The 19527-nt window shown below is 45.3% G+C and overlaps 2 protein-coding genes across 2 annotated transcripts in view; both read right to left on the bottom strand.

Moving 5' to 3' along the window:
- Positions 1–5613: 5613 nt before the first annotated feature.
- Positions 5614–6396, bottom strand: LOC130118936 (uncharacterized; the record flags this gene model as incomplete). Its single annotated transcript, XM_056287269.1, has 2 exons — positions 6030–6396; positions 5614–5885 (listed from the first exon to the last, which is right to left on the bottom strand). Coding segments are annotated over exons 1-2 (639 nt in total), but the record flags the coding sequence as incomplete, so codon positions are not given.
- A 2710-nt stretch (positions 6397–9106) lies between these two features.
- LOC130120009 (multidrug resistance-associated protein 1-like) overlaps positions 9107–19527 on the bottom strand; it is a 57224-nt gene continuing 46803 nt past the window's right edge. Inside the window, exons 23-30 of the mRNA XM_056288621.1 lie at positions 16569–16768; positions 14911–15037; positions 14055–14156; positions 13068–13214; positions 11891–12049; positions 11597–11763; positions 10845–11039; positions 9107–10387 (exon numbers count right to left, since the gene is read on the bottom strand). Of these exons, the coding sequence (XP_056144596.1) occupies positions 10279–10387; positions 10845–11039; positions 11597–11763; positions 11891–12049; positions 13068–13214; positions 14055–14156; positions 14911–15037; positions 16569–16768 (1206 nt within the window). The 3' untranslated portion in view covers positions 9107–10278. The remainder of the gene's footprint in view (positions 10388–10844; positions 11040–11596; positions 11764–11890; positions 12050–13067; positions 13215–14054; positions 14157–14910; positions 15038–16568; positions 16769–19527) is intronic.

The raw sequence follows: 19527 nt of genomic DNA, 5'->3' as shown, positions 1-19527 counted from the left end.
GGGCTGGGCAAGCAGGGGGCGGCTCGCCGGGGGAGGGGGGCAGGGCCGGGGGGCGCCCCCGCAGTGGGGGCAGGACAAGACCAACAGGGCGGTCTAAGTCCAGGTGAGCAGGCTTGAGGCGGTCCACAGAAACCCGCTCCAGCCTGCTGCCAACCTCCACCACAAAGTGCTTATCTCCAGTGTCCCGTACCCGAAATGGGCCGTCGTAGTGTGGCTGCAGGGGACTGCGGTGCGCGTCGTGACGGATGAAAACATATTCCGCCGACCGCAGCTGCGTGGGGACATAGGACTGAGAGCCACCATGCTGAGAAGTGGGGACCGGTGCAAAAGCCCTGGCTTCCTCCTGCAGCGCAGTCCGTTGGCAGCTGGCGGACCAGGGAGCTGCACATCACCGCATTCATCACAAATGAGGGCGTGTTCCAGTACAAACGCGTACCCTTTGGATTAGCGTCTGCGCCAAGTGCTTTTCAGAAAATCATGGACATCGTGCTGACTGGCCTGAAGGGGGCGCCACACCACCTTGACGATATCACAGTCCACGGAAAGAATCAAGAACAGGGGAAAGACTGAAACAAGTGTTCGCATGCTTTGCAAAGTACAACATGACGCTGAACAGAGAGAAACGTGTCTTCAGCACTGACAAAATCGAGTTTCTTGGCTCCAATGTGAGTGCTACGGGAGTGAAACCATGCCAGTCCAACGTGATTGCCATCGAGAAGATGCCAGCACCACAGAGTGTGAAAGAGCTTCAAACCTTCTTGGGGATGACAAACTACTTCTTGAAGTTTATTCCGGATTATGCAACGGCAACAGAACCCCTGAGACTGTTGCTACGCCAGGACGCGGAATGGAAATGGACATGTGCACAAGACCAAGCCTTCGCAGAACTCAAACATGCAATAGCAGAACCACCTGTTCTAGCTTACTTCCACCCAGATCATACAACATTCCTTACCTGCGACGCTTCAGCAGTTGGATTAGGTGCAGTCCTATCGCAGATCGTGGTTGGAGAAGAACGTCCAGTTGCTTACGCATCAAAGAGCCTGTCAGCCACTGAACAGAGATACTCAGTTGGGGAAAGAGAAGCACTGGCTTGTGTATGGAGCATGGAGAAATGGCATGTGTACTTATTCGGACGACCATTTACTCTTAGAACAGATCATCAGGCCCTGACTACTCTTCTGTTGACTTCAGGAACTGGAAGACGGCCCATGAGAATCTCCCGATGGTCAGATCGGCTTGCCCAGTACACGTACAAAACTGATCTTCGCCCAGGAAAGTCCAACAATGTTGCAGACACCCTTTCGAGACTTATGCCACAAGACGATGGGTCAGAGAGGTCTTACTTCGACGAGGAGGAATATGAGCTCTTCATACAGCAGACCTTCATTGATGAGCTTCAAGAAGCCATCACTCTTGAAGAGCTCGCAAGAGAAACACTGCAAGATCCAGTACTGACGGAAGTGCTGTGCTACATGAAAACAGGATGGAAAGGTCCACCAAAAGACATGCTACTTAACCCATACTACATGGTAAGGGAAGAACTTTTCAGTTGGAAAACGTTATGTGTTGGAAGAGGACACCGTACCGTTGTACCAATCACACTCAGACACAAAGTCCTCAACCAGGCACATCAAGGACATCCAGGAACAAGGAAGAAGAAACAGTTCCTTCACAGCAAAGTATGGTGGCCAAAGATGGACAATGACATCACCAACTTTTTGAAAAACTGTGTGCCCTGCGCACTGAGTGAAAAGTCACTCGTACCAGAGAAACCACCGCTACAGCCAACATCTTGGCCTAAAGGACCTTGGGAGAAGATTCAAGTGGACATCTTCTGGGAACTACAAGCAGCTCCAGCACATCAGAAGGACCTGATCGTTGTTACCGACCTGTACAGCAAATGGCCTGAAGTCATATCCACAAGCAACATAACTACTGTGACAGTGATTAATGGACTTTCAGAACTGTTTACACGATGGGGCCAGCCTCAAGTTCTAGTGACAGATAACGGCCCACAATTCCAAGCTGACTACACATGCTTCTTGGAGAAGAAAGGAATTACACACCAGAAGACACCGTTGTACCATCCACTGGCCAATGCCGGTGTGGAGAGGTTTAACAAAGTTCTGAAGTATGGTCTTCGTGCCCTGCTCCGAGAAGGAAAAGAGTTCTCTGATGCACTGAAAACACTACTGTTGAGCTACAGATCAACGCCTCACAAGGTGACAGAGAAATCACCCGCAGAGCTCATGATCGGAAGAATCTTGAGAGTCCCGCTGGACACAGTCCGTCCACCCTTCGCAGCTGACAAACCACCTGATGATGCAAAGCTACGCAAAGAAGTACAGAAACGTCAGGAGGCTCAAAAGAAGTACTGCAACAAAAGAAACCACGTCAAGGAGGATCCTTCACTGCGAGTTGGAGATTGTGTGTGGGTCAAGCGACCACTAAGGGGACACAAGCTAAAGACCAGTTTGTCTGGCCCTTATAGGATCATCGCTCGACACGGCAGGTACACCTTCCAGCTTCAAGATGGAACCTTCTGGAACTCAAGAAGACTTTTTCACACCAACCAGCCTGCTGAAGAGGACATGGATGCTGAGTTGGTCATTCCACAACCACCTGACCATGATCCAGGTCAAGAGCAGAACCTTCAACAACCGAGACAAGAAGTGGCTCAGGGAGATGCGCCACAAGCAAGGACACAAGAAGAACAACATGCAGAGCCACGACCAGCTCATAAAAGAAGACTACCTGCTAGACTGAATGACTTTATCTTGACCTAGGGTTTTAGTTAAAGAAGGGGGAAAATGTAGGACCTGACATGACTACATAGTCATAGTTTAGTTATAGGAATACAACTACCAGTGTTCATTGTTTTAGGTAGTTAATGTTAACATCCGGACTGAGACGGTTAGGTTAGTTCTGATAGCATGCCTAGCTGACAGCCACGAGTGCCTCACTTGTAACTTTTATTCTTTCATCAAACTTCGTTAAACGGCACAACAAGTTTGGTTATTATGGTTAAGAAGACACACTCCTATACCCGACTCCACACCAGGTGATTTCACTGATACATTTTTCCTCTTTGGATGAAGGGTAGCTAATCAGTGAAATCACCGGGTGTGGAACCCGGCTCTCCATGGCACATGGTTAGCCACCCCTGAGCTAGCACTACACTGCCAGAGCTAATTTAGGCCAATCACCTCGTCAAACTCCGCTTCACATATTGCAGGTCCAACAGGAGGACAAAAGACAAGTAAAAAGCACGAAACCGTCCAACCTACGGCGCACCTTTGGCGCGCGTGTAGGGAGTAGCGATTATGTTCCAGTGATTAATCATATGTGTCATGAGTAAAACTAGGCTAACTTTAAAGCTAACTTGTCATAGCCTCACCTCAGTAACGCTATTTGAACTTTTCCTCCGTGTCCATACAATAGTTGCGAGCGCCTCCTCCTAAACGTCCCGCTCAGGTCGTCCACGAGTGAGCGACCACAATTTGTGACGCATAGCCCACGGCGGCAGTTCCACTCCACTCCACTCCACTTCACTCGCCCACTGTCTTCCTGTCGCGTCAGCACAATGAGCACAAATCCACCAGCTATTTGGAATGTTTATTTTTCTTCCCGAAAACAAATAATTTTAGAATATTTGTACGAAACAAATGTTTACAAAAACCCACTATTTGTGCTTTGGCAAATACCGGATTCGGATTCGGCTCCACCCCTACTCTATCTATCTATCTATCTATCTATCTATCTATCTATCTATCTATCTATCTATCTATCTATCTATCTCTGTGTGTCTGCAATTGGGATAGATAGACGTGTCTATCCCAATTGCATTGCATTAGGTTGTTGGCGCCACCTGCAGTCTTTCTCAATCCAGTGAAAATTGGTTCCAGTCAACAACAATGCTGAACATCTAAAGCAGCAGTAATTGCTCTATGTGGCCCTGAGATCCTATGATGCCGTTTCTCCCGTTTTTTCTAATTTATTTCAAGTGAACTTTAAAAACAGTATTAATCATTGTTTATAGTTAGCATTTTTGTTTTTATTTCCGTCTGAGGAACAGATGGTGGTCATTGGATGTCATGGAATATTGATTGAAAGTTTGGTAAAACGTTTGATTGAACATGGACTGAGAACTTGCAAAATCAGGTATTATAGCTGATAGATCGATAGAACAGAGGATCCGATAATATATCGCTTTAATCACGAGTGGGGCTTAAGCTCATCTCAATTTTCTCTGCCTTCTCTTGCTATCCTAAATCTCTCGCTCTCTCTCTTTCCCCTTTTCTTTCTGACCCCTCACCTCCTGCCATCTGGGGTCCATGAGTGAAATCAGATATGAATGACAACTGCCATGTGTGCCACAAGTGACGGTGGGACAGTAGTGTAGAAGAAAATAAATGAAAGAATCACGATTTTTAATCCAAAAAGGATTTTATTTTCATACACGGCTGGTGTCTATATGCATGCTCAATAATCCAGGTAAGAAAATCAAAGTAAGTTGGATCAGTTCATCTAAATACAACGTTTATTGACAGATAAGTTTCATTACTCAAACGTTTCTGTAAATAAACGTTGTATCCAGATGAACTGATTCAACTTACTTTGATACACGGCTGGTGTTTCACTCAGCAGAAGACATTACAATGGCTATCCATTACATAGACATTTGGTACAATGTATACAACAGTGATCCCTGCAAATAGGACTACCTCCTATTCCAATTCATTCCAAATTACTTGATTAAGGTGAAAAGGATTTCAAGAATATGGTTAGAAAGTTGTCACAAGTAAACTAAGGTACAACTGGATGGTCTAAAAAAAAATCAAAGCTATTAAGAATATAGGATATGAAAATTATGAAAATGTCAACTATTCGTTAATACATGGCAGATGTGGGCTACAAAATTATACCTATCTATTTTGTCTGCCCCTTTTTATAAGTTAGTACACCATGTAGGTCTGCAAAAAAAAGAAAGAAAGAAAGAAAAAAGTTTGCCCCAAATGCTGAGATGCTTTTGGTCGTGGGAAACCCAGTGAAGCAGTGTATCATAATGCGGACATGTCAGGGGCCATCTCTGTTGTGTGGCCATGGTGTCATTGAGCAGTAGATAGTCTGTGCGAGGCTGGTGAAGTGGCTCCTCTATCTGGATTTCTCTTGACACATGTTCAGATACACTACCGTTCAAAAGTTTGGGATCACCCAAACAATTTTGTGTTTTCCATGAAAAGTCACACTTATTCACCACCATATGTTGTGAAATGAATAGAAAATAGAGTCAAGACATTGACAAGGTTAGAAATAATGATTTGTATTTGAAATAAGATTTTTTTTACATCAAACTTTGCTTTCGTCAAAGAATCCTCCATTTGCAGCAATTACAGCATTGCAGACCTTTGGCATTCTAGCTGTTAATTTGTTGAGGTAATCTGGAGAAATTGCACCCCACGCTTCCAGAAGCAGCTCCCACAAGTTGGATTGGTTGGATGGGCACTTCTTGCGTACCATACGGTCAAGCTGCTCCCACAACAGCTCAATGGGGTTCAGATCTGGTGACTGCGCTGGCCACTCCATTACCGATAGAATACCAGCTGCCTGCTTCTGCTCTAAATAGTTCTTGCACAATTTGGAGGTGTGTTTAGGGTCATTGTCCTGTTGTAGGATGAAATTGGCTCCAATCAAGCGCTGTCCACTGGGTATGGCATGGCGTTGCAAAATGGAGTGATAGCCTTCCTTATTCAGAATCCCTTTTACCCTGTACAAATCTCCCACCTTACCAGCACCAAAGCAACCCCAGACCATCACATTACCTCCACCATGCTTAACAGATGGCGTCAGGCATTCTTCCAGCATCTTTTCATTTGTTCTGCGTCTCACAAACGTTCTTCTTTGTGATCCAAACACCTCAAACTTGGATTCATCCGTCCACAACACTTTTTTCCAGTCTTCCTCTGTCCAATGTCTGTGTTCTTTTGCCCATCTTAATCTTTTTCTTTTATTGGTCAGTCTCAGATATGGCTTTTTCTTTGCCACTCTGCTCTGAAGCCCAGAATCCCGCAGCCGCCTCTTCACTGTAGATGTTGACACTGGTGTTTTGCGGGTACTATTTAATGAAGATGCCAGTTGGGGACCTGTGAGGCGTCTGTTTCTCAAACTAGAGACTCTAATGTACTTATCTTCTTGCTCAGTTGTGCAACGCGGCCTCCCACTTCTTTTTCTACTCTGGTTAGAGCCTGTTTGTGCTGTCCTCTGAAGGGAGTAGTACACACCGGTGTAGGAAATCTTCAATTTCTTAGCAATTTCTCGCATGGAATAGCCTTCATTTCTAAGAACAAGAATAGACTGTCGAGTTTCAGATGAAAGTTCTCTTTTTCTGGCCATTTTGAGCGTTTAATTGACCCCACAAATGTGATGCTCCAGAAACTCAATCTGCTCAAAGGAAGGTCAGTTTTGTAGCTTCTGTAACGAGCTAAACTGTTTTCAGATGTGTGAACATGATTGCACAAGGGTTTTCTAATCATCAATTAGCCTTCTGAGCCAATGAGCAAACACATCGTACCATTAGAACACTGGAGTGATAGTTGCTTGAAATGGGCCTCTATACACCTATGTAGATATTGCACCAAAAACCAGACATTTGCAGCTAGAATAGTCATTTACCACATTAGCAATGTATAGAGTGTATTTCTTTAAAGTTAAGACTAGTTTAAAGTTATCTTCATTGAACAGTACAGTGCTTTTCCTTCAAAAATATGGACATTTCAATGTGATCCCAAACTTTTGAACGGTAGTGTATGCCTCAAGGACACGCAAGACACAGCTCTGGGGGCGTCAGGGTAGTGTAGCGGCCTATTCTGTTGCCAACCAACACGGGGGTCGGCGGTTCAAATCCCCGTGTTACCTCCGGCTTGGTCGGGCATCCCTACAGACACAATTGGCGTGTCTGCGGTTGGGAAGCCGGATGTGGGTATGTGTCCTGGTTGCTGCACTAGCGCCTCCTCTGGTCAGTCTGGATGCCTGTTTGGGGGGGGGGGGCTGGGAGAATAGCGTGATCCTCCCCACGCGCTACGTCCCCCTGGCGAAACTCCTCACTGTCAGGTGAAAAGAAGCAGCTGGCGACTCCATGTGGTAGTCTGCAGCCCCCCCCCCCCCCCGGATCGGCAGAGGGGGTAGAGCAGTGCCCGTGATGGCTCGGAAGAGTGGGGTAAACTGAGGACTACACAGACTGGTAACCAGTGTTAGCAGGCTGGTGATGTGAACATTAGCAACTCATCCACAACATGTAAGCGCTACTGAATATGACTTTTCCCTTTCCAAATGAGAAGACCTGCTTTCCTTATTCGATATGTACTTGACCTTGCTGATGTTGCCAATGTTTTGTTTTCTTGTCTTTGCTTTTATGTACAATTCCAAGTAACAAATGACTGCGATGAAAATAAATAAATTAAAACGACTGACTCACATATGCCGTGGTGATACGGACAAGCCTTCGAAGAAATATGTCACACGGCTGCAGTACTTTAAATGGGGGTCTGCACAAGTTTTTACACCCTTTAATAAATCACCATCGGATAAATGACAACAGCATCCATCAAAAATATACATTTTCATAAAACAGGTTTGGAGAAAGGATTTACTCAGATGCACGGAGTCAAATGTAAAAAAAAACAAACCCAAAAAAACAAATTCAGTACAGTGCTGACTGAAATCTGCTTTGGAGGGCTGAGGTCAAGACGGACTTCCGCCCCACCAGCTCCATGTGGTTTCAGTTCAAAATGAGACCCTCTTGTAGTTTTCTGTTAAGAACGTCAAACAGAACAGCATGGACATTGAAATGTTTGTTTTTTCTTCTCTTTTTTAAACCCAACAAGAACGCAACTTCAACATTATTTCTAACCACACCGCCCCCTTCAGTTTGCACACAACATACACATAATTTACACCAAAACCTCTGGCTTTTCAAGGGTCAGCTTGTAAACCATTTCTCCTTCCTGGTTGTTATTCCATGTACACAAAAACATAATGAAAGACATGAAAGAAGAGAAAGACCTGCCCTGCAAAACGTGGAATCATGACATTATCGTATTTATCTAAAAACATGAAGGACCAAGTTTTTTTTTCCGTCATGTGACTCACTGCATTCAACATGTGGTACGCTACCATTAACAGTAGGAAAATATGCTCCCTGCAAAATGTTCACGTCATGAAAATTTAAATGATAGGGGAGAATTTCAAGAGAAACACACACACACACACACACACACACACCCTTGACTCATGCATGCGCGCACACGCGCGCACACACACACACACACACACGTATATGTATATAAAATAAACTTTATAATCTTTATGGCTAGCTGATCATGTTCCTTATAAGTATCCTCCAAGTCCATCTGTAGTACAAACCTTTACAAACAATAAAAAAATAAATAACTGCACCTTTTAAAGCTTCAGAATATATTCAAACATAGATAAGGACATTTTGCTACAGTCATGTACCTTTAATGAAGAGCTCTATCAGTCGGTCTGAAGTACTGTATATCGCCAATATTTTCTTAATCTGTTTTCAATAGTAAGGCCTTTTCGGTGAAGTCATGGTAGTCTACACCCGGCTAGACCACCGACAGCACTGCTGTTGACTACCAAAGTTTTATCAACAAATACTCGGATGCCATGGGAGAAAAGTTTATCTTGGGAAAAAAAAATCTCCTTATAAAGCATTAAGAACTTGCAGCCTCCTTTTGCCATCCACACTCCAGCATGCCCTTAAATGATGCAGGCCCCGAGTCATTTCGTACGCTGCAAGTCCACCGAACATATCCAACGATTCATCATTCATCTAATGAATTAACTTCAAACACCAACATTTGGGTCAAAGGAGTGATACTATTTAGATGATGGGTTTTGATTTACTTTGCCTCTGTATTTGTGTGCATTGCATGTGTGTCATTACTTTGTGTTTCTGTCATTAAATCTCTACTTAGATTAAGTAAATGGTGCAAATTATTCCTGTTTTAACCACCGGCGTGGAAGATGGCTGGGGTTCACCTCATCATGATTCAGGTAATGTTCAGATACTTTCAGTGACAGCAGTTTATTACATACAATCTTAGCCATGTGATTATCGTATTGTTTGTTAGCCTAAAACACAAAATAAGATGATTTGCCAGAGCTTTTGACAGCAGATTATATCTTTTCCTTGTAACTCTGGAGGTGTAGACTGGATTACAATGAGATGAGCTGATGACTAAAACATCTGTGTGCAAGGGGCATCCGGGTAGCGCAGTGGTCTATTCCGTTGCCTACCAACATGGAGATCACCGGTTTGAATCCCCGTGCTACCTCCGGCTTGGTCGGGGGTCCCTACAGACACAATTGGCCGTGTATGTGGGTGGGAAGCCGGATGTGGGTATGTGTCCTGGTCGCTGCACTAGCACCTCCTCTGGTTGGTCGGGGCACCTGTTCGGGGGGGAGGGGGACTGGGGGGAATAGCGTGATCCTCCCACGCACTACATCCCCCCTGGTGAAACTCCTCACCGTCAGGTGAAAAGAAGTGGCTGGTGACGCCACATGTATTTGGAGGAGACATGTGGTAGTCTGCAGCCCTCCCCGGATCGGCAGAGGGGGTGGAGCAGCGACCGGGATGGCTCGGAAGAGTGGGGTAATTGACCAAGTACAATTGGGGAGAAAAGGGGGAAAAATGTCTGTGTGCACAAGTGTGTAATAATAATCTTACTCCAAACAAAAAAAGACAGTAAACCTCACAAAATAATTTCCCCCTCTATTCTCATCCATAAAATGAGGAAGACAATAGTGACGAAAATTAAGATGATAATGTGTATGCCGCCCCAAAGCCTTACTTCTTTAAGCACCATTAACACAGAGATGGCATCCGAAATAAGTGTTTGATCGTTTTATAATGTCTTTCGCTGATTAAACACTCCGTTGTTTTCAAGCACAGGATGAAGTTTCTGTTCCTCTCTGGTGTAGTTTTAGGCCTTGAAAAGTACACCGCTCTCACATTGGTCTTAGAAAGCATGGTTTGTCTCATTTGTCCTGGTCTCAGACCGAACCATAGTCTCATGGTCCCAGTTAAATAGCGCCATGTGCCCAGACCATGAATTGGACGCACTGTCTCAAAGTATTTAACACGCTTGAAGTACTTTTTGTTGAGGGCATGCGGTCCACCTGAGTAATCCAGAGGTGGGCTCTGTGAGAGATCAGCCAGATTCACCCAGTTTCTTGCATAGAAGTTGAGTCTTAAACCAGGCCAGCCTCCCGGCACATTCGATAGAACTGACCGTGCTGGGAGATGAGGTTGGAGGGTGAGTCCATTTCTGTAATGGAACCTCTGTCCATAACAATGACCCTAGAGAAAGAAAGGGATCGGATGATAATATTAGATTAAAAAAAAAAGTTTTTTGGTATACTATATTAATCCCCGTGGGGAAATTCCTCTCTGCATTTAACCCATCCTAGCTGTGTAGCTAGGAGCAGTGGGCAGCTGCTGTGCAGCACCCGGGGACCAACTCCAGTTTTGTTTTTTTGATGGTGGGGGAAACCGGAGCCCCTGGAGAAAACCCACCGCAGACACAGAGAGAACACGCAAACTCCACACAGAGAATGACCTGGGATGACCCCCAAGGTTGGACAAACCCAGGGTTCGAACCAATGATCTTCTTGCTGTGAGGTGACAGCGCTAACCACTTGGCCACCATGTTGCCCAATATATAGATATAGATGGTTATACATCGGTATTTAAGTTCAAAAAGGTAAGTTGCGGCATGTTTACATGCATTTATGTGCATATGTGCTGTGTGGCCTACCTGGTGTAGTCCATGATGGTGTTGAGGCGATGGGCAATGGTTAGGACAGTACAGTCCTCAAACTGGGTGCGGATGGTGGACTGGATCAGGTTGTCTGTCTCCACATCAACAGCTGCTGTGGCCTCGTCTAGAACGAGAATCTTGGTCTTCCTCAGGAGAGCTCTGGCCAGGCAAACCAGCTGACGCTGACCCAGACTAGAAAAGACCAAAATAGACTCAGATACCTTATTTGTTGCAACCACAGGCACATCAGTAATCTGAATCAAAATATAAACCGGACCTGTCTGAAGCTTTTCTCCAGACTTCAGTTTCCAAACAACACTGCATACACTTTCCCAAAGAGAATACCATTAGTCTGAATGTATGCTGAGATATGGTTCCTATATGGTAAAGGTACAGTTCCTAGAAGCAGAATATATGGTGAGGTATCGTTGCTATAAGTCTGCATGTATGTGGAAGTATATTTCCTGTAGTCTGTATGTTTTTGAGGTACAGTTCCTAAAGGCAGTGTATATGGTGGAGTATGGTTCCTATAGGCTATATACTAAGTATGTAAGATATAGTTCCTGAAGGCAACATAAATGGGGAAAATGTCTCTTATTAGTTGTATGTATAGTGAGATATAGTTCCTGTAGGCTTTATGTATGGTGATATATGGTTCCTACAAGCTGACTATATGGTGAGGTGTAGTTCCTACAAGCTGAATGTATGGTGAGATATGGTTTCTATAAGCTGTATGTGTGGTGAGGTACCTGAGGTTTTCGCCTCCTTCTGAACACTCGTGGTTGAGCTTGTCTGGCAGACCTGACACAAAGTTCTTGAGATGGGCCAGTTCCAGAGCTTTCCACACCTCCTCATCAGAGTAGCTGTCAAATGGGTCCAAGTTCATCCTCAGGGAGCCTGAAAACAACACTGGGTCCTGGGAACGCAAAGAGGGTAAATAATGGCTCTGTGTGTGTGTGTGTGTGTGTGTGTGTGTGTGTGTGTGTGTGTGTGTGCGCTCGCGCGTGTGTATGTGTTTGCGTGCGTGTCCATTTGGGTTTTACCTGTGGTATGATGGTGATCCTGGAGCGGAGTTCATGGAGGCCCATCTGAGCAATGTTTATCCCATCGATAAAGATCTTCCCCTTCATTGCCTCCAGGATACGGAAAATTCCCAAAGCCAGAGAAGACTTCCCAGCTCCTGTCCTCCCAACAATGCCAACCTACCAGTTGGGAATTCAAGAACAGGGTAAAAGAAAGGAGTATTAGGCTCACCACCATTAATTTGTTAGTTTTGAATTGTGACAGTCTATTCCTATTGTTCTTCTTTATTGAAACAGACGAGGAGCAAGGAGGGACCTGATGAAGAGGAGACAAGACCAGCAAAATTATAATTGGTTTTACTTTCTCTTAGATGCCATTTATGTGGGGGTTTTTTTTGAAGCCTTGCAAGTTGCATCTGTTTGCTACATTCTTCTACTGTATCAGATTCAATTAAAGGTTTTTTTTTCTATGAAGACTAACGTTGACATTTTGAATAGCAGTGCCTTACTTCTCATCACCTAGCGCTTGTCGTCCCACGTATTGAAATCTTTTCTATGACAAGACCCCCGCCCCAGAAAAAAGCATCATATTTCATCCTCAGAATCCCTCCCCCCCAGTTGTATCCGGGCAATTACCCCACACTTCCGAGTCATCCCGGTCGCTGCTCCACCCCCTCTGCCAATCCGGGGAGGGCTGCAGACTACCACATGCCTCCTCCGATACATGTGGAGTCTCCAGCTGCTTCTTTTCACCTGACAGTGAGGAGTTTCACCAGGGGGACATAGGGCGTGAGAGGATCACGCTATTCCCCCCAGTTCCCCCTTCCCCCTGAATAGACACCCTGACCGACCAGAAGAGGCGCTAGTGCAGTGACCAGGACACATACCTACAACTGGCTTCCCATCAGGCTTCCCATCCACAGATGCGGCCAAATGTGTCTGTAGGGATGCCCGACCAAGCTGGAAGTAACACGGGGATTTGAACCAGCAATCCCCATGTTGATAGTTAATGGAATAGACCGCTACACTACCCAGATGCCTCAGAATTCCTCTTTGAAACCAACAGGTGCCATCTTGTGAGGTACCGCTGTTTGATGACCATAATGAAGAAAAATTTTTGGGCTGAAAGAATATGTAGAAGCATTTAACCAACCAAAAGAAGAAGGTATGCGTATCGGATACATTGAGTAATGCTGACCTTCTCCTTCTCCTGAATGCTGAGGGATATGCCTTTTAGGGCCCAGTCCAGACCCTTACGATACTGGAGTCCATAGTCCTCAATCTCTATCATCCCTGTTGTGGGCCAATCTGTAGGCAGGGAACTGCCACTCACAGTCCATGGAGCCTACACAGCCAGCAGCAAAACAACAAGTCCAGCAGGTTGTTGGTATTGTTACTTAAAGGGTAATTCTTCTGCAACAGTTAGTAATAAATAATCAGAGACACAACAATGATGAGAAATGATCCATACCGTATATTCAAATGAAGGACAAATCATTGTTAAAACATAAAGCACAGTTACAACAATTCAACCGACTAGACAAAATTGGACGCCATCTCGCAGTGTTAACAGCCGTGATGCGTGAAAGATTGAACCTCCAACTCGACTTTACTTAACTGTTCGTAAACGTCTACATAGAAGCAACGCTGTAATACTAAAAAAGAGGAAAGTATAAAAAGAAAAAAATCCTTTTTTCTCAACGCTCAGATCACTGGTTCAGGTCAGTGTTCTGATTGGTGTTGCTGGAAAGCAAATTTACTCACTTAAGTGTGCACATAAATTTATTTTTTTATTTGACGGATCTGTCCGGAAGGTTTTGAAAATTAATTGTCACTCATGGTGGAAAAACAAGCTTTTGTTTGATATGTTAACGTAAGATTTGTAGTCAGTCAGATAAAAAATGTGCTCTTCAAACCCATTATGTCAGCAGTTTAAAGTCAAAATAAATATTGTGTCAATTTTATTTACGAGTTTAAATTAATTGCAAGTGATAAAGGTGTTGAAGAGCAACTGCACACTTTTTTCCACAGACATTAAACATGACACACAAAAAAAAGTAATGTTGTCAGTCTGCTGATCAGGGAGACAGGCTGATCCCAGCCGACCGCCCCGGCCTTCCTTGTCTACAACCAGACAACGGTATATGTATACAGTGAGTGAATGATGGTGTTCAAAGCTACACACCTCCTTCGGCGTGCTAGCGTACTCTTTCACTCTTTCCACAGACACGATGTTGTTCTCCACATCGGTCCAAGCACGAACGATCCAACTCAAGATTCCTGTCACCTGTAAAAACACACCCACACGTGCACAAAACCATCAACATCGCCTCCTTTTTCAAACTTGGTAAGAAAAATTCAGGACTATCTATTTGATATTTCAATCAAAGAGGTGTATTAAGGGAATAACAAAGTCCTGTTACTTGAAACAGGCACTAGTGCAAACCATCTGATTTCTCTTTGGCTGGGCCTTATCATACTTTGAATGAATTCTTTTTGGGTTCCCTCCCCTTTTCCTCCCCAATTGTATCTGGCCAATTACCCCACAGCGTCCCGGTCGCTGCTCCACCCCCTCTGCCGATCCGGGGAGGGCTGCAGACTACCACGTGCCTCCTCCGATACATGTGGAATCACCAGCCATTTCTTTTCACCTGACAGTAAGGAGTTTTGCCGGGAGGATGTAGCGCATGGGAGGACCACACTATTCCCCCCAGTCCCCCCTCTCCCCTGAACAGGTGCCCCGACCGAACAGAGGAGGCGCTAGTGCAAGCGACCAGGACACATATCCACATCCGGCTTCCCACCTGCAGACACGGCCAACTGTGTCTGTAGGGACGTCCAACCAAGATGGAGGTAACACAGGGATTCGAATCACTGATCCCCATGTTGGTAGGCAATGGAATAGACCACTACGCCACTCAGTTTGAATTAATTCTGCTGGACACATTCGCACATGCGTTTGACACAAATTATGTTCAGTGGACCCGCAAGACAGGAGTGAGGCGGGGCTCTTTAGAGGAGGTTGAAGGTATGTTTGTGACCTGGAGGGAGTGGGACACTGCCAGTCCCACGATGCCTGGGCTGAGGTAGTCCCGGCCCCTCACTGACAGGATGGATGCTGCCAGCACCAGAAGGTTTCCCAAGAACTCCAGATTCACCGCCAGCCATCTGAGCACAGACAAACACCAAAAAGGTTAGGGCAGTAACAAAAGCAACCAAGCAAGCACCTAAATCTGACAGAGGTACTGAACAAGGTGTGTGGAACTGGTAAAATGGCTCAAAGGACCAACGCTACTGTGAGGAATGCCCTGCGATGCGACTTTTTATCTGTGTGCATACTGCTCAGAGTCTCCATGCTGGCTCATTGGATGGGAACAAACAATGCCTCTTCTCTTCAACTTAACACCAGGTGATCTTTTCCACTATAGGAGAGGACTCTGGAGGCAAGACATGCGCCCATGCAGGAGTATAAAGCTCAGGAAAAAACCTGGACCCATACCGTTTAGCATTACACATTACACTCTACTAAGGGCCAAAGGTGCACCTTTGTTAAGGGCTAAGCAGACAGTTGTCATGGCTAGTCTCAGAGACACTAGGGTATCTTCCCGAGGCAGGACAGACCACTCATAGGACTAAATGAGTCATATTATAGGGCGACTATCCAGAGATGATAGAGTCTATAATAATGAGATTCAGAGGCTTTAGGATGCGGTTATATCTGCCAAGCAGGCCCAGGGAGCTGGTGGTCAGACAAGTCAATCTAAGAGAATTTCCCCCACCATTGTTTGCATGCTAACTTAATATTGGCAAGGACCACCTGGTCCTCAAATGGACTTTAAATTACAAAAGCCTTTCTTGGCTCTTGGCTCAGCCTGCCTGGAGTCCTCCTGAGGTTCTGGCAACATTCACTTTCCATTACTGGGAACATGTGGCCCACGTGGCACCCACTCAAACTGGAAAACAGACTTTTGGACCCATACTTTATTCAGATGCCCAATAAGCAAATATTGCCATGTAAATGCCATGTTTCAAAGGTCAATGCTTGGGTGCAGTTGTGGGAATACACCCCCCCCCCACACACACACACACACCCATGCTAATCAGTGAAATCCACTGACAGCGATATTGGTGGGGGGCTTTCTGGGGACCCAGTAGTACCATTTGTCTCAGTAGGAAGGTTGAGTTGCAAGAGAAAAAACAGTGAGGGGCTTTTCTAAACCAATTATGTTAAGATTCAAGACTATAACTGACATACACTCAGACACGCAAACAGAAAACCACTTTGTCAGACCAGCCGGCTATAAAAAGCTCTAAAAAGAAAGGTTTTTACCAAAGCAACAATACTACTTTTCAGCACCAAGGAAAGCATATGTTGTCAGACCTCGCATGCACTGATCATATAATAGTTCAGCACCAACTCAAAATGGACAGCAAATAGATAGTTCACTCATGGTGCCGGTCTTTCAGCCTGATTTACTCAAGGCCTTTCCAGTACAATCAAACAAGCACACTTAAAGGTGGACGAGCATTCATACACGGTAGGTTATTTCAAGTTCCTTTTACAAACTTGCACTATGTGAACATAAGGACATGACAATGGGACTAAGATAAATTAAATTAGCATCTTTAGACTAGTCTTGAATCCAAAACAGTTCAAATTAAATATTTGTGTTTGTGTGTGTGTTTTGCAATTCAGAACCTGGTGGCTACAAAGCGTGGGAAATAGGCAGTCTGGTTGTGGTCGATGCGTCCATTAGCCTGCAGTATGAAACGTGGCTGCTCACTGAAGGCTCGGATAACGCTGGCCCCTTGTACTGTCTCATTGAAGTGGGTGTAGATGGGAGAGCGGCTTACAGCCTCCAGTCTCCGGAGTTGACATGATGTGGCCACGTAGAAACTCTATATAAACAAGACGGGGAAATGAGTTGTAACGGATTATACTATCCAAACTTATCCAAACAATACTGACTGATTGATGATTAAATGTTTATTCCTACAAAGCCATGTACCAGTTATGTTTAATATAAAAAGGCTGGGTTTTTTTTCTAACCCAGCCACTGAGGATGCACAAGCCAGTGCATTCTTAGTGCCGGTCCCAAGCCCGGATAAATGGGGAGGATTGTGTCAGGAAGGGCATGCGGCATAAAACCTTTGCCAAATCAAATACGTGGGTCATAAATCAGATTTTCATACCGGATCGGTCGAGGCCCGGGTTACCAGTGACCACCACCAGTACTGTTGGCTAACAGGGTGCCAGTGGAAACTATACTACTGTTGGGTGAAGGAGAAGAGGAGAGGGGGAAGGCATGTCCAGAGGTAGCAAGAGAGGAGGGAAGGGTAAGAGTCAGAACCTTGATAGTTGGCACTATGACTGGTAAAGGGAGGGAGCTGGCTGATATGATGGAGAGAAGGAAGGTAGGCATACTGTGAGTGCAAGAGACCAGGTGGAAGTGGAGTAAGGCCAGGAGCATCAGAGGTGGATTCAAACTCTTCTACCATGGTGCGGACGGAAGGAGAAATGGGGTAGGGGTAATTCTGAAGGAAGAGTATGTCAAGAGTATGCTGGAGGTGAAGACAGTGTCAGACAGAGTGATGAGTATGAAGCTGGAAATCAAAGGTGTATTGAGGAATGTTATCAGCACATATGCCCCGCAAGTTGGGTGTGAGATGGAAGAGAAAGAAGAATTCTGGAGTGAGTTGAATAACGTGGAGAGTGTACCCAAGGAGGAGAGAGTGGTGATTGGGGTGGACTTCAATGGGCATGTTGGTGAAGGGAACAGAGGCGATTAGAAGTGATGGGTAGGTATGGTGTCAAGGAGAGGAATGTGGAAGGATGGATGGTCAAGTCAAGTCAATTTTATTTGTATAGCCCAATATCACAAATTACAAATTTGCCTCAAGGGGCTTTACAGCAACACAATAACTTGTCCTCTGAATCCTCGCATCGGATAAGGAACAACTCCTAAAAAAACCCTTCAACAGGGAGAAAAAAATAGGAAGAAACCTCAGGGAGAGCAACAGAGGAGGGATCTCTCTCCAAAGATGGACAACATGGTGGTGGACTTTGTGAAAAGGATGGAAATGGCTGTGGTGAATAAATATTTCAAGAGGGGGGAGGAACACAGGGTGACATATAAAGAGTGGGTCAAAGTGCACACAGGTAGACTATATCTTATGTAGGAGGCATGATCTGAAAGGGATTGGAGACTGCAAGGTGGTGAGAGGGGAGAATGTAGCTAGGCAGCATCGGATGGTGGTCTGACTTTGGAGACCAAGAAAAGGAAGAGAGTGAGGGCAGAGCCGAAGATCAAATGGAGGAAGTTGAAGAAGGAAGACTGTTGTGTGGAGTTCAGGGAGGAGTTAAGACAGACACTGGGTGGTAGTGAAGAGTTGCCAGATGGCTGGGAAACCACTGCAGAAATAGTGAGGGAGACAGCTAGGAAGGTACTTGGTGTGTCATCTGGACAGAGGAAGGAAGACAAGGAGACTTGGTGGTGGAATGAGGAAGTATAGGAAAGTATACAGAGGAAGAGGCTGGCAAAGAAGTGGAATAGTCGGAGAGATTAAGAAAGTAGTACAAGGAGATGCAGCATAAAACAAAGGGAAAGGTGGTGAAGGCAAAGGAAAAGGCGTATGGTGATTTGTATGAGAGGTTGGACACTAAGGAAGGAGAAAAGGACTTGTACTGATTTGCTTAACAGACAGAGCAAGCAGGGAAGGATGTGCAGCAGGTTAGGGCGATCAAGGATAAAGATGGAAATGTGCTGACAAGTGAGGAAAGTGTGCTGAGAAGGTGGAAGGAGTACTTTGAGGAGCTGATGAATGAAGAAATTGAGAGAGAGAGGAGGTTGGATGATAGGGGGATAGTGAATCAAGAAGTGAGGTGGATTGGCAAGGAATAAGTGAGGGCAGCTATGAAGAGGATGGAGAGTGGAAAAGCGGTTGGTCCAGATAACATACCTGTGGAGGCATGGAGATGTTTAGGAGAGATGGCAGTGGAGTTTTTAACTAGATTGTTTAACACAATCTTAGAAAGTGGGAGGATGCCTGAGGAGTGGTCGGTCAGGGTGCCTGATCAGGGGGGACGGGGAACTGGGGGGAATAGCATCATCCTCCCACGCGCTACGTCCATCTGGTGAAACTCCTCACTGTCAGGTGAAAAGAAGCGACTGGTGACTCCACATGTATCGGAGGAGGCATGTGGTAGTCTGCAGCCCTCCCCGGCTCAGCAGAGGGGGTGGAGCAGCAACTGGGGCGGCTTGGAAAATAGGGTAATTGGTCAAGTACAATTGGAGAGAAAAAAGGAGGACCCCCCCCCCCCCAAAAAAAAGAGGAAAGATGGTCTGGACATGTGCAGAGCAGAGATGCTGGGTATATTGGGAGAAGAATGCTTAACATGGAGCTGCCAGGCAAGAGGAAAAGAGGAAGGCCAAAGAGGAGGTTTATGGATGTGGTGAGGGAGGACATGCAGGTGGCTGGCATGACAGAGGAAGATGCAGAGGACAGGAAGAGATGGAAACGGATGATCCACTTTGGCAACCCCGAACAGGAGCAACCAAAAATAGTAGTAGTAGTAGATAAAAATCTGTTTTTCTCTGATGCCCATTCTTCAATTTTGAAAAATATAGCCAATTATTTCAACTTAAAGGTGCTAGGAG

Source organism: Lampris incognitus, chromosome 10 (genome assembly GCF_029633865.1).
Source record: "Lampris incognitus isolate fLamInc1 chromosome 10, fLamInc1.hap2, whole genome shotgun sequence".
Classification (NCBI taxonomy): Eukaryota; Metazoa; Chordata; class Actinopteri; order Lampriformes; family Lampridae; genus Lampris; species Lampris incognitus.
This window is presented reverse-complemented; position numbering and strand designations above follow the sequence as displayed.